This window comes from Pteropus vampyrus, unplaced genomic scaffold (genome assembly GCF_000151845.1).
Source record: "Pteropus vampyrus isolate Shadow unplaced genomic scaffold, Pvam_2.0 Scaffold353, whole genome shotgun sequence".
Taxonomy (NCBI): Eukaryota; Metazoa; Chordata; class Mammalia; order Chiroptera; family Pteropodidae; genus Pteropus; species Pteropus vampyrus.
The window spans coordinates 1446748-1462530 of NW_011889134.1; the positions used below are offsets into that span (position 1 = coordinate 1446748).

Sequence of the window (15783 nt, forward strand, 5' to 3'; positions counted from 1 at the left end):
ATCTAAGCTACCATATCAGCGTGGTTTCGGAAAGGCGCAGGCAGGGAAGGGACGAGGATATTTAAATTCTCACTTACTAGTGTCGAAGAGCCTAAATTACCTCTCTACTAGGCGTTTCTCTGTTCCCAACAAAGATGTTAAATGATTAATTCCACATTCTCCAAGTGAACTTTACAAATATCTGATATTCTGGAAGAGCTATTACTTCTGTTACTGGACAAGATTGTATTCTTTCAGTCTTTGAAAAGATCTGTTTTACTGTGAGCCATGTTAAAAGTATGTATTACGTTAATAATAAAAATGTTTTTTTAACAGACCTTACCTAAGAGCATTGGAAAACTTAAGAAGTTGAGCAACTTGAATGCAGACAGAAATAAATTAATGTCTTTGCCGAAAGAGGTATGTGCTTTTAAAAAATAATAAATAATAATTATGAGAAAATAACAACAGGCACCATATAAGTCTTTTTAAAGATATGAGCTCTCATCTGTGAGTATAGAGATGGTTGGAGGAATTATATCAAAGAATGATCATCAGTAACATTAAAAAGAGTAGGTGGGTCTCTTTTAGGAAAGAGAGAGATTGATGTTTCTGGCTTGACCTACAGAGAATGGCGACGACCTTGACATAAATGGGTGATTTGGGAGTTTGGCAGAGAAAGGGGATAACTTTGGGTTTGATTGCATTTAATGTGAAATTAAACCACCCTATAAGCCATGAGAATTATAAAATAGATCTTGATGCAACCCTCTTCTCGGGCAGAGGCTGACTGGGCAGCATTCACATCCGGGAGAGACTGAATGAACTCTCTCCAAAAGCATTCACATAAAGGAAGGCAAAGTGGGCAGCTATAGCTGCCTGATTCATAGGATTTTTTATTTTTTTATTTTTTGTCAACGCTTCAAGCAGGAGAAAAGAGACAGTCACTGTGCATTGTGTAGAGTAGCTGCATGAACTTACAGGCGGTTAAGTTCTGGCAGGGAGGTGAAAATGCCGAGAATGAGAAGGAAGTCCACAGCGGATCAAACAAGAAGGTGTCTGTTGTTTAAAAAGAAGGCTTATTTTCTTTTTGGAACTAGGAGAACTTGACGAGAGATGGGTAGTACTGAGCTTGATTTTTTATTAGCAATATAGCCTAAAACTAAGTTTAAGCCACGAGTATTCCCTTCATTAAATGTTGATGAGTTCCCTTCCCCCGCTCCGTCAGGGCCTCGCATAAAAAGGTGTATGATACGATCACTGTCCAGGCTCAGTTTCCTTTGTATTTCTCTGTTTTGACCCTTTCCAACATCTATCTTGGAATAATATCAAAGCTGTCTTACAACCAGCCAGAGCTTGAGGGGTTCTTATTTTCCTAGGATACTTGTCAGGGTGTAAGAACTTGGCTTGGTTTCTTCTCTCCTTTTCTCATCTTGGTGCTCGGCCCTCCGTGTCCCAGCCTGCTCCCAGGGTAAGACGGCTAACATTCCTGAATGGAAGCATGAGGATATTTATTGTAAATGTGACCAGATTCTGATACATCCTTAACCCGAACACTGACGTCTAAATAAAACTGTTTCCAGCAGAAAGACTTAAGTCTACATCTCAGCTAAACTAGGCCATAACTAAGAGATTCTGCTAATCAAAACATTTTGGTTCCAGTCTAAGTGATAAACCAAAACAGAGCCAAACATTAAGTTTACTCTTGTTGAATAGTACATGTAAATGGGTAATATGTTAGACACATAAACACATGCACAGTGAAGTATGAAAGATTTATTACTTTCTTTCTCACAGCCACATCCTGTACTAGGTACTTTTGTATATGTTAACTCATGGAATCCTCACAACAGCTTTGAAGGTCATAAGGATTGTCCTTATTTCACAGATGAGGAAACTGAGGCCAGTGAGAAGCTTTCCTTAGGAGGGAGTCGGTAGAACTAGACTGCAAAGATGTATCTCTCAACAGCTAGCTCACTGCTCTTTCACTGGCCACTGACAGCTTGGCCACTCAGCTAATACACATTCAGCCCAACATTTTTATCTGTGTGACCTTGAGGTATGGCAGGACCTCGATTTAGTAAAGAAAGGTCAAATTATCTTCAGTTTGGACATTTTAGAAAATTAATGCATTTTAGGACTTTTCATGGTAAATGCCGAAGAGAGCACTTTTAAGTATATTAATCCCCATTTTCACCACCCACCCTCAAATTTCCCTCTTCCTCTCTTCTGATTCTCTTTTACAAAGAAACACATTCTAGACAACAACTTTAGAATTTTATTTTTGTGAAACTATTATTTTTGCATCAGCTCTCTTTTCACTTTAAGAGAATGAAACTTATACTCCATGTATCTTTTAAGAGGGTTATTTATACGTAGTGTGTGCTATGTGTCCACATAAATTTAGTAGAAACAGCTTTTCATGATTTGAAAAGTGAAAGTATTGTGAAAATATTTCCAGTTGTAAAGCATTTTAGTTAGCTGTCACATTTTATCCATTTTCTGAGAAATTATGATTGTTTTTCTGGCATCGAGAGTTTGATAAAGGCATGAAGTCTGTGCCTGTTCCTTCAGCTGCCTGATAAAGCAGACAGTATTTAGACTTTTAGGAAATAGATCTTTTCTAGCACACTTCCACTCGTACTCACACACTCAACTTCCAGAGTAGGAAATGCTCTAAGCACATGTCTCTAATTTTGTTGTGGATCACAGCTTGGTAACCCAGCAGACATGGCTGAGTGCTTGCCTCTGACCATCAGGGCTGAGCAGCCAAGCCACTGAGGGCCTGCTGACCTCAGACTGCGTCATGTTGGTCTAGGCGGCACTGTCATGCCGTGAGTCTCTGTACAGAGTATGGCAGACGCTGTGTGTGTGTGCACGTGTACGGGAGGCTTATGCCCAGTGAGCACATGTGTGTACTCACTCTGCCTCCAAGCTTGATACCATTTGATCAAATCCTTCACTTTCTTGATTGGATTCTTTTCTTTCAAAACTATAACTTTCTCTTGAACAATTAAGTTGCATGCATGATATAGCTAAACAAAAATACTGACCAATTCAATTTATATGCTAAAAATCCATAGTTATATTAATTGCCATTGGTCTGGTGTGCTGTGTAGTTCTTCTTATTTTTTGTCTTTTTTTTTTAATTTGATAATATTGTATATTGTCAGTTTTATAGCACAGCTTTAGTCTAATAACAGCATTTATTTGCATTTTTTTTTTCCAAATGGTTGAGGGGAAAATGTATGTAGTGTGTGGGTCACAAAAGTAGATTCTGTGTTTCGTGGTGTTATTTGTAGTAAACATTTGCAAATCAACGAATGTCTCTTGTTTTTTTAATTGTTAGCTGCTTGGGAATTTAGAAAAGTCAGGTAAATTTGTTATCTTGTAAGTATTGTTCAGACCACAGTTGCATCTCTAACTTCCATTTCTTCGTAAATGCATGAAGATTCAAATTAGCTGGTTGCTTTGTGTGTGCCTCATCGTAAAATATTGGCATTTTTCTCTAAACTTGAGTTTTGTTTTTTTTTAAATGACTGCATGGCCTGGAACCTTATTTTGTTATGTGTTTGCCAGATTTGTTCAGATTATTCTCTCTCAAAAGAATGCTTTTCTGTGAATCAAATTTTAAGTTACTCAGAAACTCTGAAAGGCATAAATTGGCAGCTCATCTGTCTTTACTAAATTCTGGGTTTTGGCACAATTCTATTTCTAATAGAAAGGCTAGATTTGCTTTATTTGCTACATGTGGCATGTTTCTGATTTTTCAAGCAAGTTATTTGTATCTCTTATTTCTCATCTTGTTGCTTAAGTATGTATGCTTCTGGAAAAAGGAGGTTCTCTTAAAATCTCATATTTTTAGTCAAGAGAAGAATTAAGGAGAAGAGACTATTGTGGTATGATTTGTGGATAGACAGGGAGTCGTTACCTATGTGATCATGGGTATGATAAAAGACAGCCAGTAACTTCATAATACTGCTCAGCCAAATGTTAGCTTTAAACAACCTGGATCGTAATGAGTTTCTGACTGGAAGAAGTTGAACATATTTCTAGGTTTAGACTCCAGTCTTTTGTCTCCATTAAGTCAAAATGAAAGTGACCCTACTGTATCACACTAACCAGTCAAATGAGACAAGGTAGGATTTGCAGATCATTTACCAAAGCTTTTCTTTATCAGGCAATCTGTAAACATTAATTACCCATAAATATTATTGTGATATTCAGAAATGTCTGTGGTCAGTGATTGAGTGGTCATTTTGTGGATAGATTTCTACCTTCTTATTATTACTATTTAAAAATATTTTAGTGTAAGTTTCCTGCATGTTCTGAAGGAGATACTGATAAATCAGAGATAAGATAAAATCTAAAAATACTAGAATAAAATATAGTTGACCATTGGATTTCAAGGTAGAGAGGACATTCCTGAACTTGAAAGAGGAAATAAGTCAAAAGAAACAGTTAATGGATTTGTCTATATGAAAATTAGATTTTTGATCTTTAAGAAGTTTAGTAAAGTCAACTTAGGGGCATGGGGACATTTACAACATTATAAGTCAAGGAAGCCCCTCATTATTCTATTTGAAATTTTTTCACATCATTGAGAAAAAGATGCTTCCACTGTAGAAAAGTGGACAAAAATGAAAGCAAAGAACCACCCCCCTTCACACACAGACACAAACCAGTAAGTGATACATAGAAGAAAAATAGAAATGGCTATAAATATGAAAAAAAATTTAGCTCCGTCAGTATTCACAGGATTATTAATGAAAGCATTTCGATCTTTCAGATTTTCAAGATTTAAAAAAAAAATATTAAAGATACCAAATTTTGATGAGGGTACAGGAAAGTGCATATATCATGGAAGTATAAATTATGGCTTCTCTGGTGGAGAATATGGTAATATTATTAAAAACATAAAATGTGCCCGTCCTTTGATTCTGCAGTGCCACATCTAGGACTTCAATTCTAAGAAAACAATTATGGATGTACACTAAGAAGGATGCACAAGAGTATTTCTCACAGTACATGTAGGAGCAGCTAACATGTTCTAGGCACCATGCCAAACATGTACAAGGGCAGCTAACATGTGCCAGGCACTGTTAGCTTTCATGCTTATTCTTGTCTAATTTTCACAACAGGTCTATGAGATGTAGATAAATCATTGTCAGTATCTAACAGATTGTGATACTAACACAGATGAGTTAAGTAACTTGCCCAAGATCACAGCAGGAAATGGCAGAACTATCAGTGTCTAATATGGGTGATTTGTTAAGCAATCTGTGATACATCTGTAGAATGAAATAATTATGTGGTCAACAAAAATCCTTTATGACACTGGAAAATGTTCTTAATGTGATATGTAAACAGAAGTGCTAAAGATCATAGTGTTGATCCTAATTTCGTTGACTAATCACAAATGTATGGTGATAATACTAAAAGATTATACCACAGAGTGTTAAATAATGATTAACTCTTCATGGTAGGATTTGGCTTGAGTTATTTTCTCATTGTTTTTTTTTTTTTTTTTTGCATGTGTGGGTATATGGTTTTTATCTTTCAGTCAATGTAAGTTACTTTTTTAGAAAAGTAACTTAGAAAAGAAGAATGACGTAGCTATTAGTGGCTATTTTTATGTCAGTGGCCCAACAATTCAGAAAGTCCCAAAGCCACATATTTCCAAAATATTTACAAAATAGGGAACTTTTGAATAATAAGATGATGGAAAAGGCAAAAAATAGTCTTTGGTTTCTAAAATTACATATCATATTATTTCCGTTCAAATTGTATTTTGACCAGATTTTGCTTATTGTACATTTTCCTTTTTTGCTAATGAAATGTGGGTTCAGTTCTGTTGCAAATAATATCAATAGGAAGATAACTGAAGGAAAATGAAAGCTCCTTTATAGTTTTGGACAGGCATTCATAAGGTGGAATATGGGCAGACAAAGGTAGGCTTTCTCTTTGAATCATTGAATCTGTCTGATTATCTCTTCTAGGGTAATGTAACCTGTAGGCAATTAATACTTAGCGAAAGTTGACCTGACTGAAGGTTTCCTTAATGGTCTGCAGGTCCCATCTCCTTGAGATGGATTAGATCAGTGCCAAACCCGTAAGGAAGTATCATCTTGACTTGGGAGACACCAAACAGCTAACTGAGAATTCTCAGTTATATTCTGTAATTCTCAGAGGATCCAAGTCCAATCCCTTGTATTCTGAGAAGGTGCTATTATGTGGTTTAAGGGAGGTTTAAAAATATCAGCTTCCTACATCACTGGTAATAAGTTATTTTAAACAGTGACTCTGCTTCCCAGAATTTCTAAGTGATATAGACATTTTATCCTGGTGACCACTAATGAAACTGTACATGCTGCTTCTTGAACCCAGAAGAGAAAGCAAAAATACATATGAATGACACACACACACACACACACATACATATATACATATATATATATGTATAATACAATACAATACTGAACGCATGCCAGTTCTTCACTAGTGTTAACACCAAATGTCACTGTGATACATTGTCAGGGAAACAGTTTTTTAAGAAGTTCAGGTGGGTTCAGGGAAGAGCTCGCCAGGATCAGCAACAGTTCTAGCAACACAGTAGGTCCTCAAGTGTTGGTTGAACTTTTCATTTAGATGTGGGATTTTCACTTGGAAAAACAATAGCTACCACATTTATTTGGCAGCAGCAGTAGACAGGTTCTATGATAGGTGCTAAATTATATTTATAGTTTCATTTAATCCTTATTATTACTTTCTGTTACAGTACTGTATTAGAGCCTACAAACCATATGACTAAGCCTTAATTCTTACCCAGGTCTGTGTGAAGCTTGCACTCCTTCCATTAAACCTCATTCCTTCCTCTCTGATGTCTATAAAGAGCTATATCCTTTGACTTATGGTTTTGACATCTTAGGACTCTTTTCTGAAAGCCAAAGGCTCGGGCCATTTTTTCCTGGCTGATTTGGAAAGAGGGCTTTGTTTGTGTGAATGTTTGCCTGGGACAGCCTGTGCCCTTAGAAGTGATTAAGTCATGCCTAGCACACTTCGCAACAACACACGTTCTTTGCTGGCATTGTTTTCCAAAAACTGTACACAATAGAGATCAGGAGATCGCCCTGCCTACTTTGACAACCCAGAGTGCCTAGGAGGCTCTTGAATACAATTGCTTTCCACGCCATGACATCTCACATAGATGCGAGATTAGAGCGGGAATGGAAAAAATAAAAAAGGTAATGAGACTAAACACAGTAGACAGCTGACACACTGCATTGGGAGTTCACATTATTTCCCCTAAAATACTTAAAGGATGTTCACTTGTCCAGATCTTACAACCTTTAGAGCCCCTTCTGAAGGTTCTAAATTAGTTTAATTAGTTAATTAATTAACTTTTTTGAATATATAGTATATGCAGATGACACAAATTGAAAACATTCACCTGGTATAGTAGTAAGGCTCCAAAACAGATGTCCTCCACTCCAGGTGGCTGGGGCAGTGGACAGTTTCATGACAAAGTGCCCCACGTCACAATTCAGTCTTGTTTCTATACACCCTCCAGGAGCATATTGTCCCATCATCAAGGTCGCGTATATGAATAACTGATATTTTCTGCTTTGCCTCCCTGGAGGAGGCTGGCAGGGGTGTCCAGCCTCAGCCATGTGCTGACCTGGAAGGCCTCCCTCATGGCTCACAGGCCTACCACTGAACCCAGACCCTGGTGTAGACACTCCACCACATGGAGTTCGGTAAAGGCACGTCCCACCCATGAGGGTCTTGGGTATTCCTTCTCATTAATACACCTTTGTTGAGATCGTTTAAATTTATTGGAGAGAATCTAAAACATGTTGATCCTCTCAGAAGATTTAGGGTTTTGATTTCTTTCTTTCCATGATATTCCTGGGCTTCTGAGGAAAACCCACAGCTGCCTTCCTCAAGGGAGGAAAGAATGCTTTGCCCCACAAATGGTCCTGTCGTGCATCTCTTTTAGGACATGACAGTGGGGCCCTATATTTATAAAATGTGAGAGAGGCCCCTCTAGTGATTCTTATTAAAAAAAAGAGAAAACTTTTGTGGTCTCCATTGCTATACATATATGCAGATAATATCTTTAAGTAGCAAGTACATTTAAAAAAATAAATGTATAAACATACCTAAATGAGAAATATTGGTAGGTATATAGCCTTCACAAGTGAGTAGATGGGATGGGTACTGTACTTACCAAGTACCGTGATTTATATGTAAATGTCCAAATTAAATTGTAGCTCAGTGAAAGGATCTGTCAGAGGGTTTGTATACACCATCATTATTAAAGAAATGTGGAGAGCAGTGTATCAGTATGAACCAGGGGGTTCTGGAAAGACATTATGGAGTGGAGGATGTTTAGCTAATTGTTGGATGATTGGTAAGATTTAGAAAGACAAAAAGAAAAAGGGCATTTCTATAAGAAACAGTTGAACTAAAATATAAGATGTATCTTAGAGGACAATGAATAAACCAGTTTTGCTGAGATAAGAAATGTGAATACTAAGAAATAAAGGGGACAATCTAAAAAGCCTGTCTACATATTTAGGTGTTTTCCAGGTAATTTTAGGCCATGTTTTTTTTTATAGATGATGATTTTAGTCCATGTTTTCTTATAGATGCTTATTTTTCTTTTTCATCTATTATAGTTAAATACTATGATTAAAAATATTTCAAAATCTTTATATTAACTCCAAAGGAAAGAGATAATAAGATTGTGCATGAAGGTAATTATGTAGCAATTTCATAAATGTGCATACTGCTTTTTAAAATATGTACATATACTAAACATATAAATAGAAAAGGGCAGAAGACATATTCAGACATCTTTGAAGATTCAGGTCTTTTGCCCCTCCTCAAGTGGGAGGCGCTGGAGTATTTTTCCATGTGTTAGAGAGACATCAATAGGTTCCTTCATGAGCCTTTTCTAGCAGTGACTCTTAGTCAGGTAGAGAACGCATACTGTATGGAGTCTGCAGAATGTTCTGTCTGGGATCAAGCTGTTTTTTTCACCCCCTTGTGTGCAGCATTCCTGACTGTAGAAACCACAACCAATTTGTTCGAGAGAATCATTGAATTCTTTTGTGTTTATGTTCTTTGTTAAAGATCAGACTTACTCAAAGCTTGATAACTTTTAAAGTACTTGCTTTTTAAAAAAAAATGAAATGGTAATCAAATTTGGTGTGGATGTAGATATTAACATATGCTTTTACTAGCAGGTCATAGCTGAGGAGATTATGTATTTACTAAATTCATCATTGGCTAAAATATTGTTGATTTGTTTTATTGGTCAAAGGAAAATGAATTTATCAAATTAAGTTGTGAATGAAAGCTATTAAAAGATGTCTGGTGGAAATTAATATACCGTATCATCTATCAGATGCCCCCCCCCCCTTTTTTTTCTTTAATAAACTAGAACACTTAGAACACTGAAGTTTATGTAGTGGTCTGGTTAGTCTTTAAAGGTGTGTGTGTGTGTGTGTGTGTGCGCGCGCGCGCGCGTGCACGCGCGTGCACGCGCGCAAGGGATACAGACAGACAGACAGATAGATAGATATCTTTGGCCTAGCTTTTGAAACCTAGAATTCTTAAACTCTCATATTACCAAATAAAATTTGTCTGGACCTATGTAGCTTGGTTAACATATTTAAAAGATGTAGTTGCATATTTAAAAGATGCAGTGGAAAATGACTCCTTTCCAGAATAAAAATTTTGAACTTCATTGTTTATTTTCTTGATTTAATTTAGAGCATATGTGTTTAATGTTTTGTAGAGATTTTTATGAACATATTGGACTACTCAGTGTTTTGTATGATTTAAATTAATCATAGTTGGTCATCAGTGAGACTTAAAATCATGTGGTATAATTTTATGCATTCTTTTCATGCCATTTGATAAACAAGATACTCCAGTACCACCCCATCTCCCCTCAAAACCTGGAAAAAAAGATGTATTTTCTTTCCCGTTGCAGATTGGCGGGTGCTGCAGCCTCACTGTGTTCTGTGTGCGTGACAACAGACTAACTCGGATACCCGCTGAGGTGTCACAGGCAACAGAGCTTCACGTCCTGGATGTGGCAGGGAACAGGTAAGCACATTCTGGTTTGCGCTGCTTGAGAGAAAGAAACAACTGTTCCTCCACCTCAGCCTTTGCCATGCATCTTTGCCATCTTGCCTTGCTCCATCTTACAGAATAGGTACCAAGGAGTCGAATGACTCAGGCCCCAGGATGTTTTTAGTTTAGGCACTGGAGTGACTGAGCCTGATGGAGTAGAGAAGGTCAGAAACAGCCTGAGCATGGGGTGCTTTACAGTTTAAGTGGATGCTTCTGTCGAAATGCTTCCCAGAGCAGCAGTACAGTGATGGAAAGGAAGGAGCACTGCCTGATAACTGAGAGACATAGGTTTCACCTCAGCTTTTTAAACTAGCTTTTGTAGATTACTGTGGGCTTCACAGTTTCCTCATCTGAAAAATGAGCTGGAATGAGTCGGAACTAGGCTTGAACCAAGGGTCTTGATATGCTCTGCTGATGACTCTGAATTCTCTGAAATTATAAACAAGATTGTATTCAGGAACACTTTTCTGGCATAAGGATCCACAGCTAATGTTAGAATCGCCAAGTGATTCATAATCCAAAAAAACAGTGAAGAGCTACCAGACTGGTTTCCCCAAGGTCACAGCAGTGACATTTCTCAAGTTCTTGGGTCAAAGGTTGTGTTGGACTACTCACCACTTTCTGGAATATGTCTTCCCTTCACCTTTGTAGAATATAGGTTTGTTTCAGTCATTCTGAACTAATTTCATCACCTCAAATATCATATGCACTTTCTTTCCCTTGAGACTAACAAACTCTTCTTTCTACCTAGGACCTTCCTCTCTAGCTCCCCACTTTTCTTCATCACTCATGCTTTTATTTTCTCTGGGAAACATTCTTCTCTGAGTCTGCATTTTTAAATTACCCCTAACATAGTACTCACAGCACCCTATGATAATTGCCTGTTTACATGTGTGTAACCCTCCTAAACTTAAAGTTACCTAAAATTGGGTATTACAGCTTATGTGTCATTGTATCATTTGTCCCTTCACAGTACTTAGCACATGGTAGATGCCTGGTAAATATTTGTCAACCGAATGAAAATGTTAGTTCTGCAGAATGAATAGCAGACTACTTTAAAATGACTTGTATCACAGGCTTCATTCCCAATAGTTTTTAAAAAAATGCTTTTGATTATTATGTAGTTAGATAGGAGAGAATATGCTGAACCAGGGGAGGATGATCAATGATTTTAAATGATGAATACCAGCGATCTGAAGTGTGTTTGGAGGTTTGTGTTTTAAGTGCTGATTTAGCTGGTCACTTAGGTCAGGCTCAAGCCGCCATGTTTTATTCATGCTAATGTACTATAGACAGCAGTGTTAAACAAACAACAGTACTCAGCAGGAATCTGGAGATGAGTCATGGCCTCAGGGAGTGCCCATCCCCCCCTTTTTAAAGTTAATGCTTTCAGGACATCTTGATAGATTCTTAAGACCACTAACCTGTAACTCAGTATTAATTTGAGTTGAATGTTGCCTTTCTGCTGGACTAAGCCTATCATGAGATTTCTAGCTTGAAAAGTGTGGTTCTTTCTTGACCTCTCACCTCCAGCAGTGGAAACTCAGTGACTCCAAACCTTCCCTGGTTCTTGCCACACTGGTGAGCATGAATTTGCACCACTAATTCTTGAGCCTCAGAAAGATGGCTCTGATGTCTAAAAACTGGTTTTCACATGAGGAGGGCTCCATTCTCCAGTTCTCGGAAGGGAAAGTTAAATTTTTATTATGTTTGGTCTGGGGTGGAGAAAATCCAATTAAAAAGTCGGGTTACATAGCTGTCATATGAATCAGTAAAGTGTGTTATTTAGTCCATGTATATAAGATCCATAACCAGATTTTATGTCTATTAAATATTTAATTACTACTTATTTTAAAGTATCAGTATAGAAACTAATAAAAAAAAAATGGGGGCTACCATGTCAGCTTTTTAGCTTGTAGAAATAGCACACCATGGGAACTCATACTGAATACAGCAGAAGTTTCTGCCTCTTCTCTCAAGCATAGAAAAATAGCAAAAAACCCCAAGGAGACTACATCTTGGTTTCCAAAAACTTTATTTGACAAGTTTTATAGGATAAATTACAGCAAGAGTAACTATAAAATGCCTCTCGGAAACTAAGTATCAAACTTTCTGGTACAGGAACGGAGGAGGTGTCTTGTATCCTCAGCTACCCATGCACACAGAACGTACATTTCTTTAATTCTTAGATTCTCTCCCATAGAAATATCCACTCAAATCAGGTATTTGAGGATCTTCCTTATAGTATTAGTAGTACCAAATACTAGAAACAATAGCTGTCAATGAGGAAATAGTTTATAGCTTTGAATTTTATAATCCAAAAATTTAAATTGAAAAACATTACAGCATGTCACCTCATACCAGTTATAATGGCTATTATCAAAAGACAAGACATAACAAGTATTGGCAAGTATGTAGAGAAAAGGGAACCCTCATACACTGCTGATGGGAATGTAAACTGGTGCAGCCACTATAGAAAACAGTGTGGAAGTTTCCTCAAAAAATTAAAAATAGAACTACCTTATGACCCAGGAATCCCACTTCTGGGTATTTATCCAAAGAAAATGAAAACAAGATACCAAAGAGAGATCTGGACTCATGTTCATTGCAGCATTATTCACAATGGCCAAGATATAGAAACAACCTAAGAATCTATCAGTAGATCAGTGGATAAAGAATGTGTGTGTGTGTGTGTGTGTGTGTGTGTGTGTGTGTGTGTAAGCTATGATCTCAGCTATGTGACAAAGACATACATCTATACAAATGAATATCAGCCATGAGTAGTACAGTCTGCCATTTACAACAACATGGATAGACTTCAAGGGTATGAAGTAAGTCAAGCAGAGAAAGACAAATACTGTATGATCTCACATGTAGGACCAAAAGAAGTCGAACTCAGAAACAGAAGAATGGTGGTTACCAGGGACTGTAGGGAGTGAGAGAAATGCGGAAGCTATTGGTCAGAGGATACAAACTTTCAGTGATAACTTCTGGGGATCTAATGTACAGCTGGCGCCTGTAGTTAACAGTAAGTACTACATTATATACTTGAAAGTTGCTAAAAGAGTAGGTCTTAAATGTTCTTACCACACACACACACACACAGAAAAATGGTAATGATGCCAGGTGATGGAGGTGTTAATTAAGCCTACTTTGGTAATCATTTCATAATATATAAACATATCAAGTCATTATGGTGTACACCTTAAACCTACCCAATGTTTTATGTCAATAATATCTCAATAAAGATGAGAAAAATGAAAAAATATTAAAAGACAAAACATAACAGTATATAGCTATACTGTGGAATGATAAGCAGTTAAAGAATGAAATATTTCTGTGTGTAAGTGACACAGAAGGAGGCTCATGATATCAAGTAAAAGACCAAGTACCTATAGCACTCTCCTTTTTAGTTTATGATTTTTTTAAAAAAACTTACCAGTGTAGTACATCAAAATATTAATAGTTCCTTTAGAGGAGGGGTGGAGACTTGAATTTATAGGGATATTTCACTTTAGATATTTTAGTATTATTTAAGTTTTTTCACTGATTATATTCTCTATTTAATATACCTTTAAACATTTCTTTAAAACTTTGAAAACTTTGCTTAAAACTAAAAATTCTAATGGGAGCTAACAAACAGATGAAACATTTCATTGTAAAAGTATTCAGCCATAGGTCAACTTAGTAGTACATTAATCAGGAGGCCATGTTTAGTCATTAAATAAATTTGACAGTGCAATTACTATGGTAGTTCAGAGGTGGGGAAGGACATTTCAGGTTGAGTTGGTCATGGATGTAACCAGAAATGAGAGGCTCATGGTTTGCTTATCCATTTGCTTTAGTCTTTGTATCATCGATGTAAATAGTAAGCACGGGCCTTCTATTTCTGGGAGGATGCGGTCCTAAATAGAACATGGAGCTGTACAAATGGGGCTGTGGTTTCTTGTGTTGATTCTGTAGTGTTCAGAAGGTACCAGAATAAACCAAAAATGTATTATTTACTCCTCTGGAAAGCAGGGATACATATTTATTTATCTTTTTTTTTTGCTTATATCTGGGATTGTTCACCCAAGAGAAACAGGAGTGTGTGTCTTTTTTTCTCCAGACCAGAGAGTCAGTGAGAGGGTTGGCCCAGCCTGTAAAATGTGTGTTCAGACTGAGCAGGAAACAGGACCCTTTTTTTTTCTTTTGATACCACAGGAATCCATCCCTTTGTCCACGAGACACTTGTAAACATGCTTGTGTATGGTGTGTGCTCAGTCAGCAACTGCCATCTTCAAGCTGGCATTTTGATTCTTTGCAGGAAAACGAGTGTTTTAGACAGCAAATTAATCTTACATGGCTTGGTTGAATGTGATTATATGTTGTAGAGTCTAGTAACTTATTTTAGCTTTACCATGTGATTTGTCATCCTTAGAAGAAGCTGTTATTTATTATTGATGCTCTGTTTAGCCTTTTATTTGTCCTTTTGCTTTAGCATTTAGCCGGGAAACCAGTTATTAGTCTGAGAAGGTGCGATGACCAGGTTTGAGTATCTGTGGTTTGTGCCAGCTCTCAAATCTTTACTTTTTTTTCTTTATGCTCTTGTGATTAAGAAAGGAAGAGATGCTGACTATAGATTTCTTGCCCAAGACCTCGAAACTTTATACATTCTAGAGATGTTAGCTTACCCCTTTTTAAAAAGAAATAGGAACAAACTTTCAAAATAAATTATCCTTTTGTTCAATAAAATGAAAAAGAGTTTGATGTGCTTTAAGCTTTCACAGTGTATTTGGATATTCCTTTTAAAAATCCCTGTCAGAATGCCTGGCAAATAGTGTCTTATGCCTTTTAACTTTCTTGCCTTTGAGTATATGTGTGATGGCCTTCTGGCATAGGGAGAAATCATTTATTATGTAAGTATAGTAGATTTGTTATGTAAGTATAGTAGATTTCACTTCCTGTGCCACTCAGAGAACCAGTGCCTCAGAATAAGGAGAAGTGGAGTTGTGAATCTGCTATTGCTTCAGGTTCCTCGGGCATCCTTCTCATGTATGCGCACATATATCACTGCACGGGGTAGATTCTAGGATTTAAAAATACATACTTCTCACCCACTTTGGCTCTCATTAGTGAAATACTGTAGTGTATAATGCATAATATTTTCAAGGGTACTTTAATATATGCAGTTCTCATGGATGCCTTGACTTTAGAACCTAACTCCCACGTAAAGTACAATCCACTGTACTTCATACTGCACTCAATACATACATGCGGGGCACATTAGTCTTTACTAGACTCATTATTTGGAAAAGAAAATATTTCCTTATCTTCATAATTCTTACATTTGCAATCTTTTGCAAAACGTATTACTTGTTCTTATGAAAAGTTTGTTAATGCATTTGTTAATACTCTCTATGCACTGATAATTTTTTTTACTTCATTTGTTAAAGTAACTCAACCGCTTTGTGTCTACATATTACATAGATTAGTTTTATAATATTGGAGTAAAACTTCTCTTCATACCGCTACATAGTTTTCATTTATTTCCCATAAGCCTGTCGATTCATACTGGTCTACAGGCATACCGTGGAGATATTGCAGGTTTTGTTCCAGACCACTGCGATAAAACGAGTATCGCAATAAAGTGAGTCATAATCTTTTTGCTGGCGGAGG

The 15783-nt window shown here is 36.9% G+C and overlaps 1 protein-coding gene across 1 annotated transcript in view; it reads left to right on the plus strand.

Moving 5' to 3' along the window:
- The window catches only part of LRRC1 (leucine rich repeat containing 1), a 122538-nt gene that overhangs the window by 100577 nt on the left and 6178 nt on the right, over positions 1-15783 (plus strand). Inside the window, exons 10-11 of the mRNA XM_011379093.2 lie at positions 316-399; positions 9983-10098. Coding sequence (XP_011377395.1) covers positions 316-399; positions 9983-10098 — 200 coding nt within the window. The remainder of the gene's footprint in view (positions 1-315; positions 400-9982; positions 10099-15783) is intronic.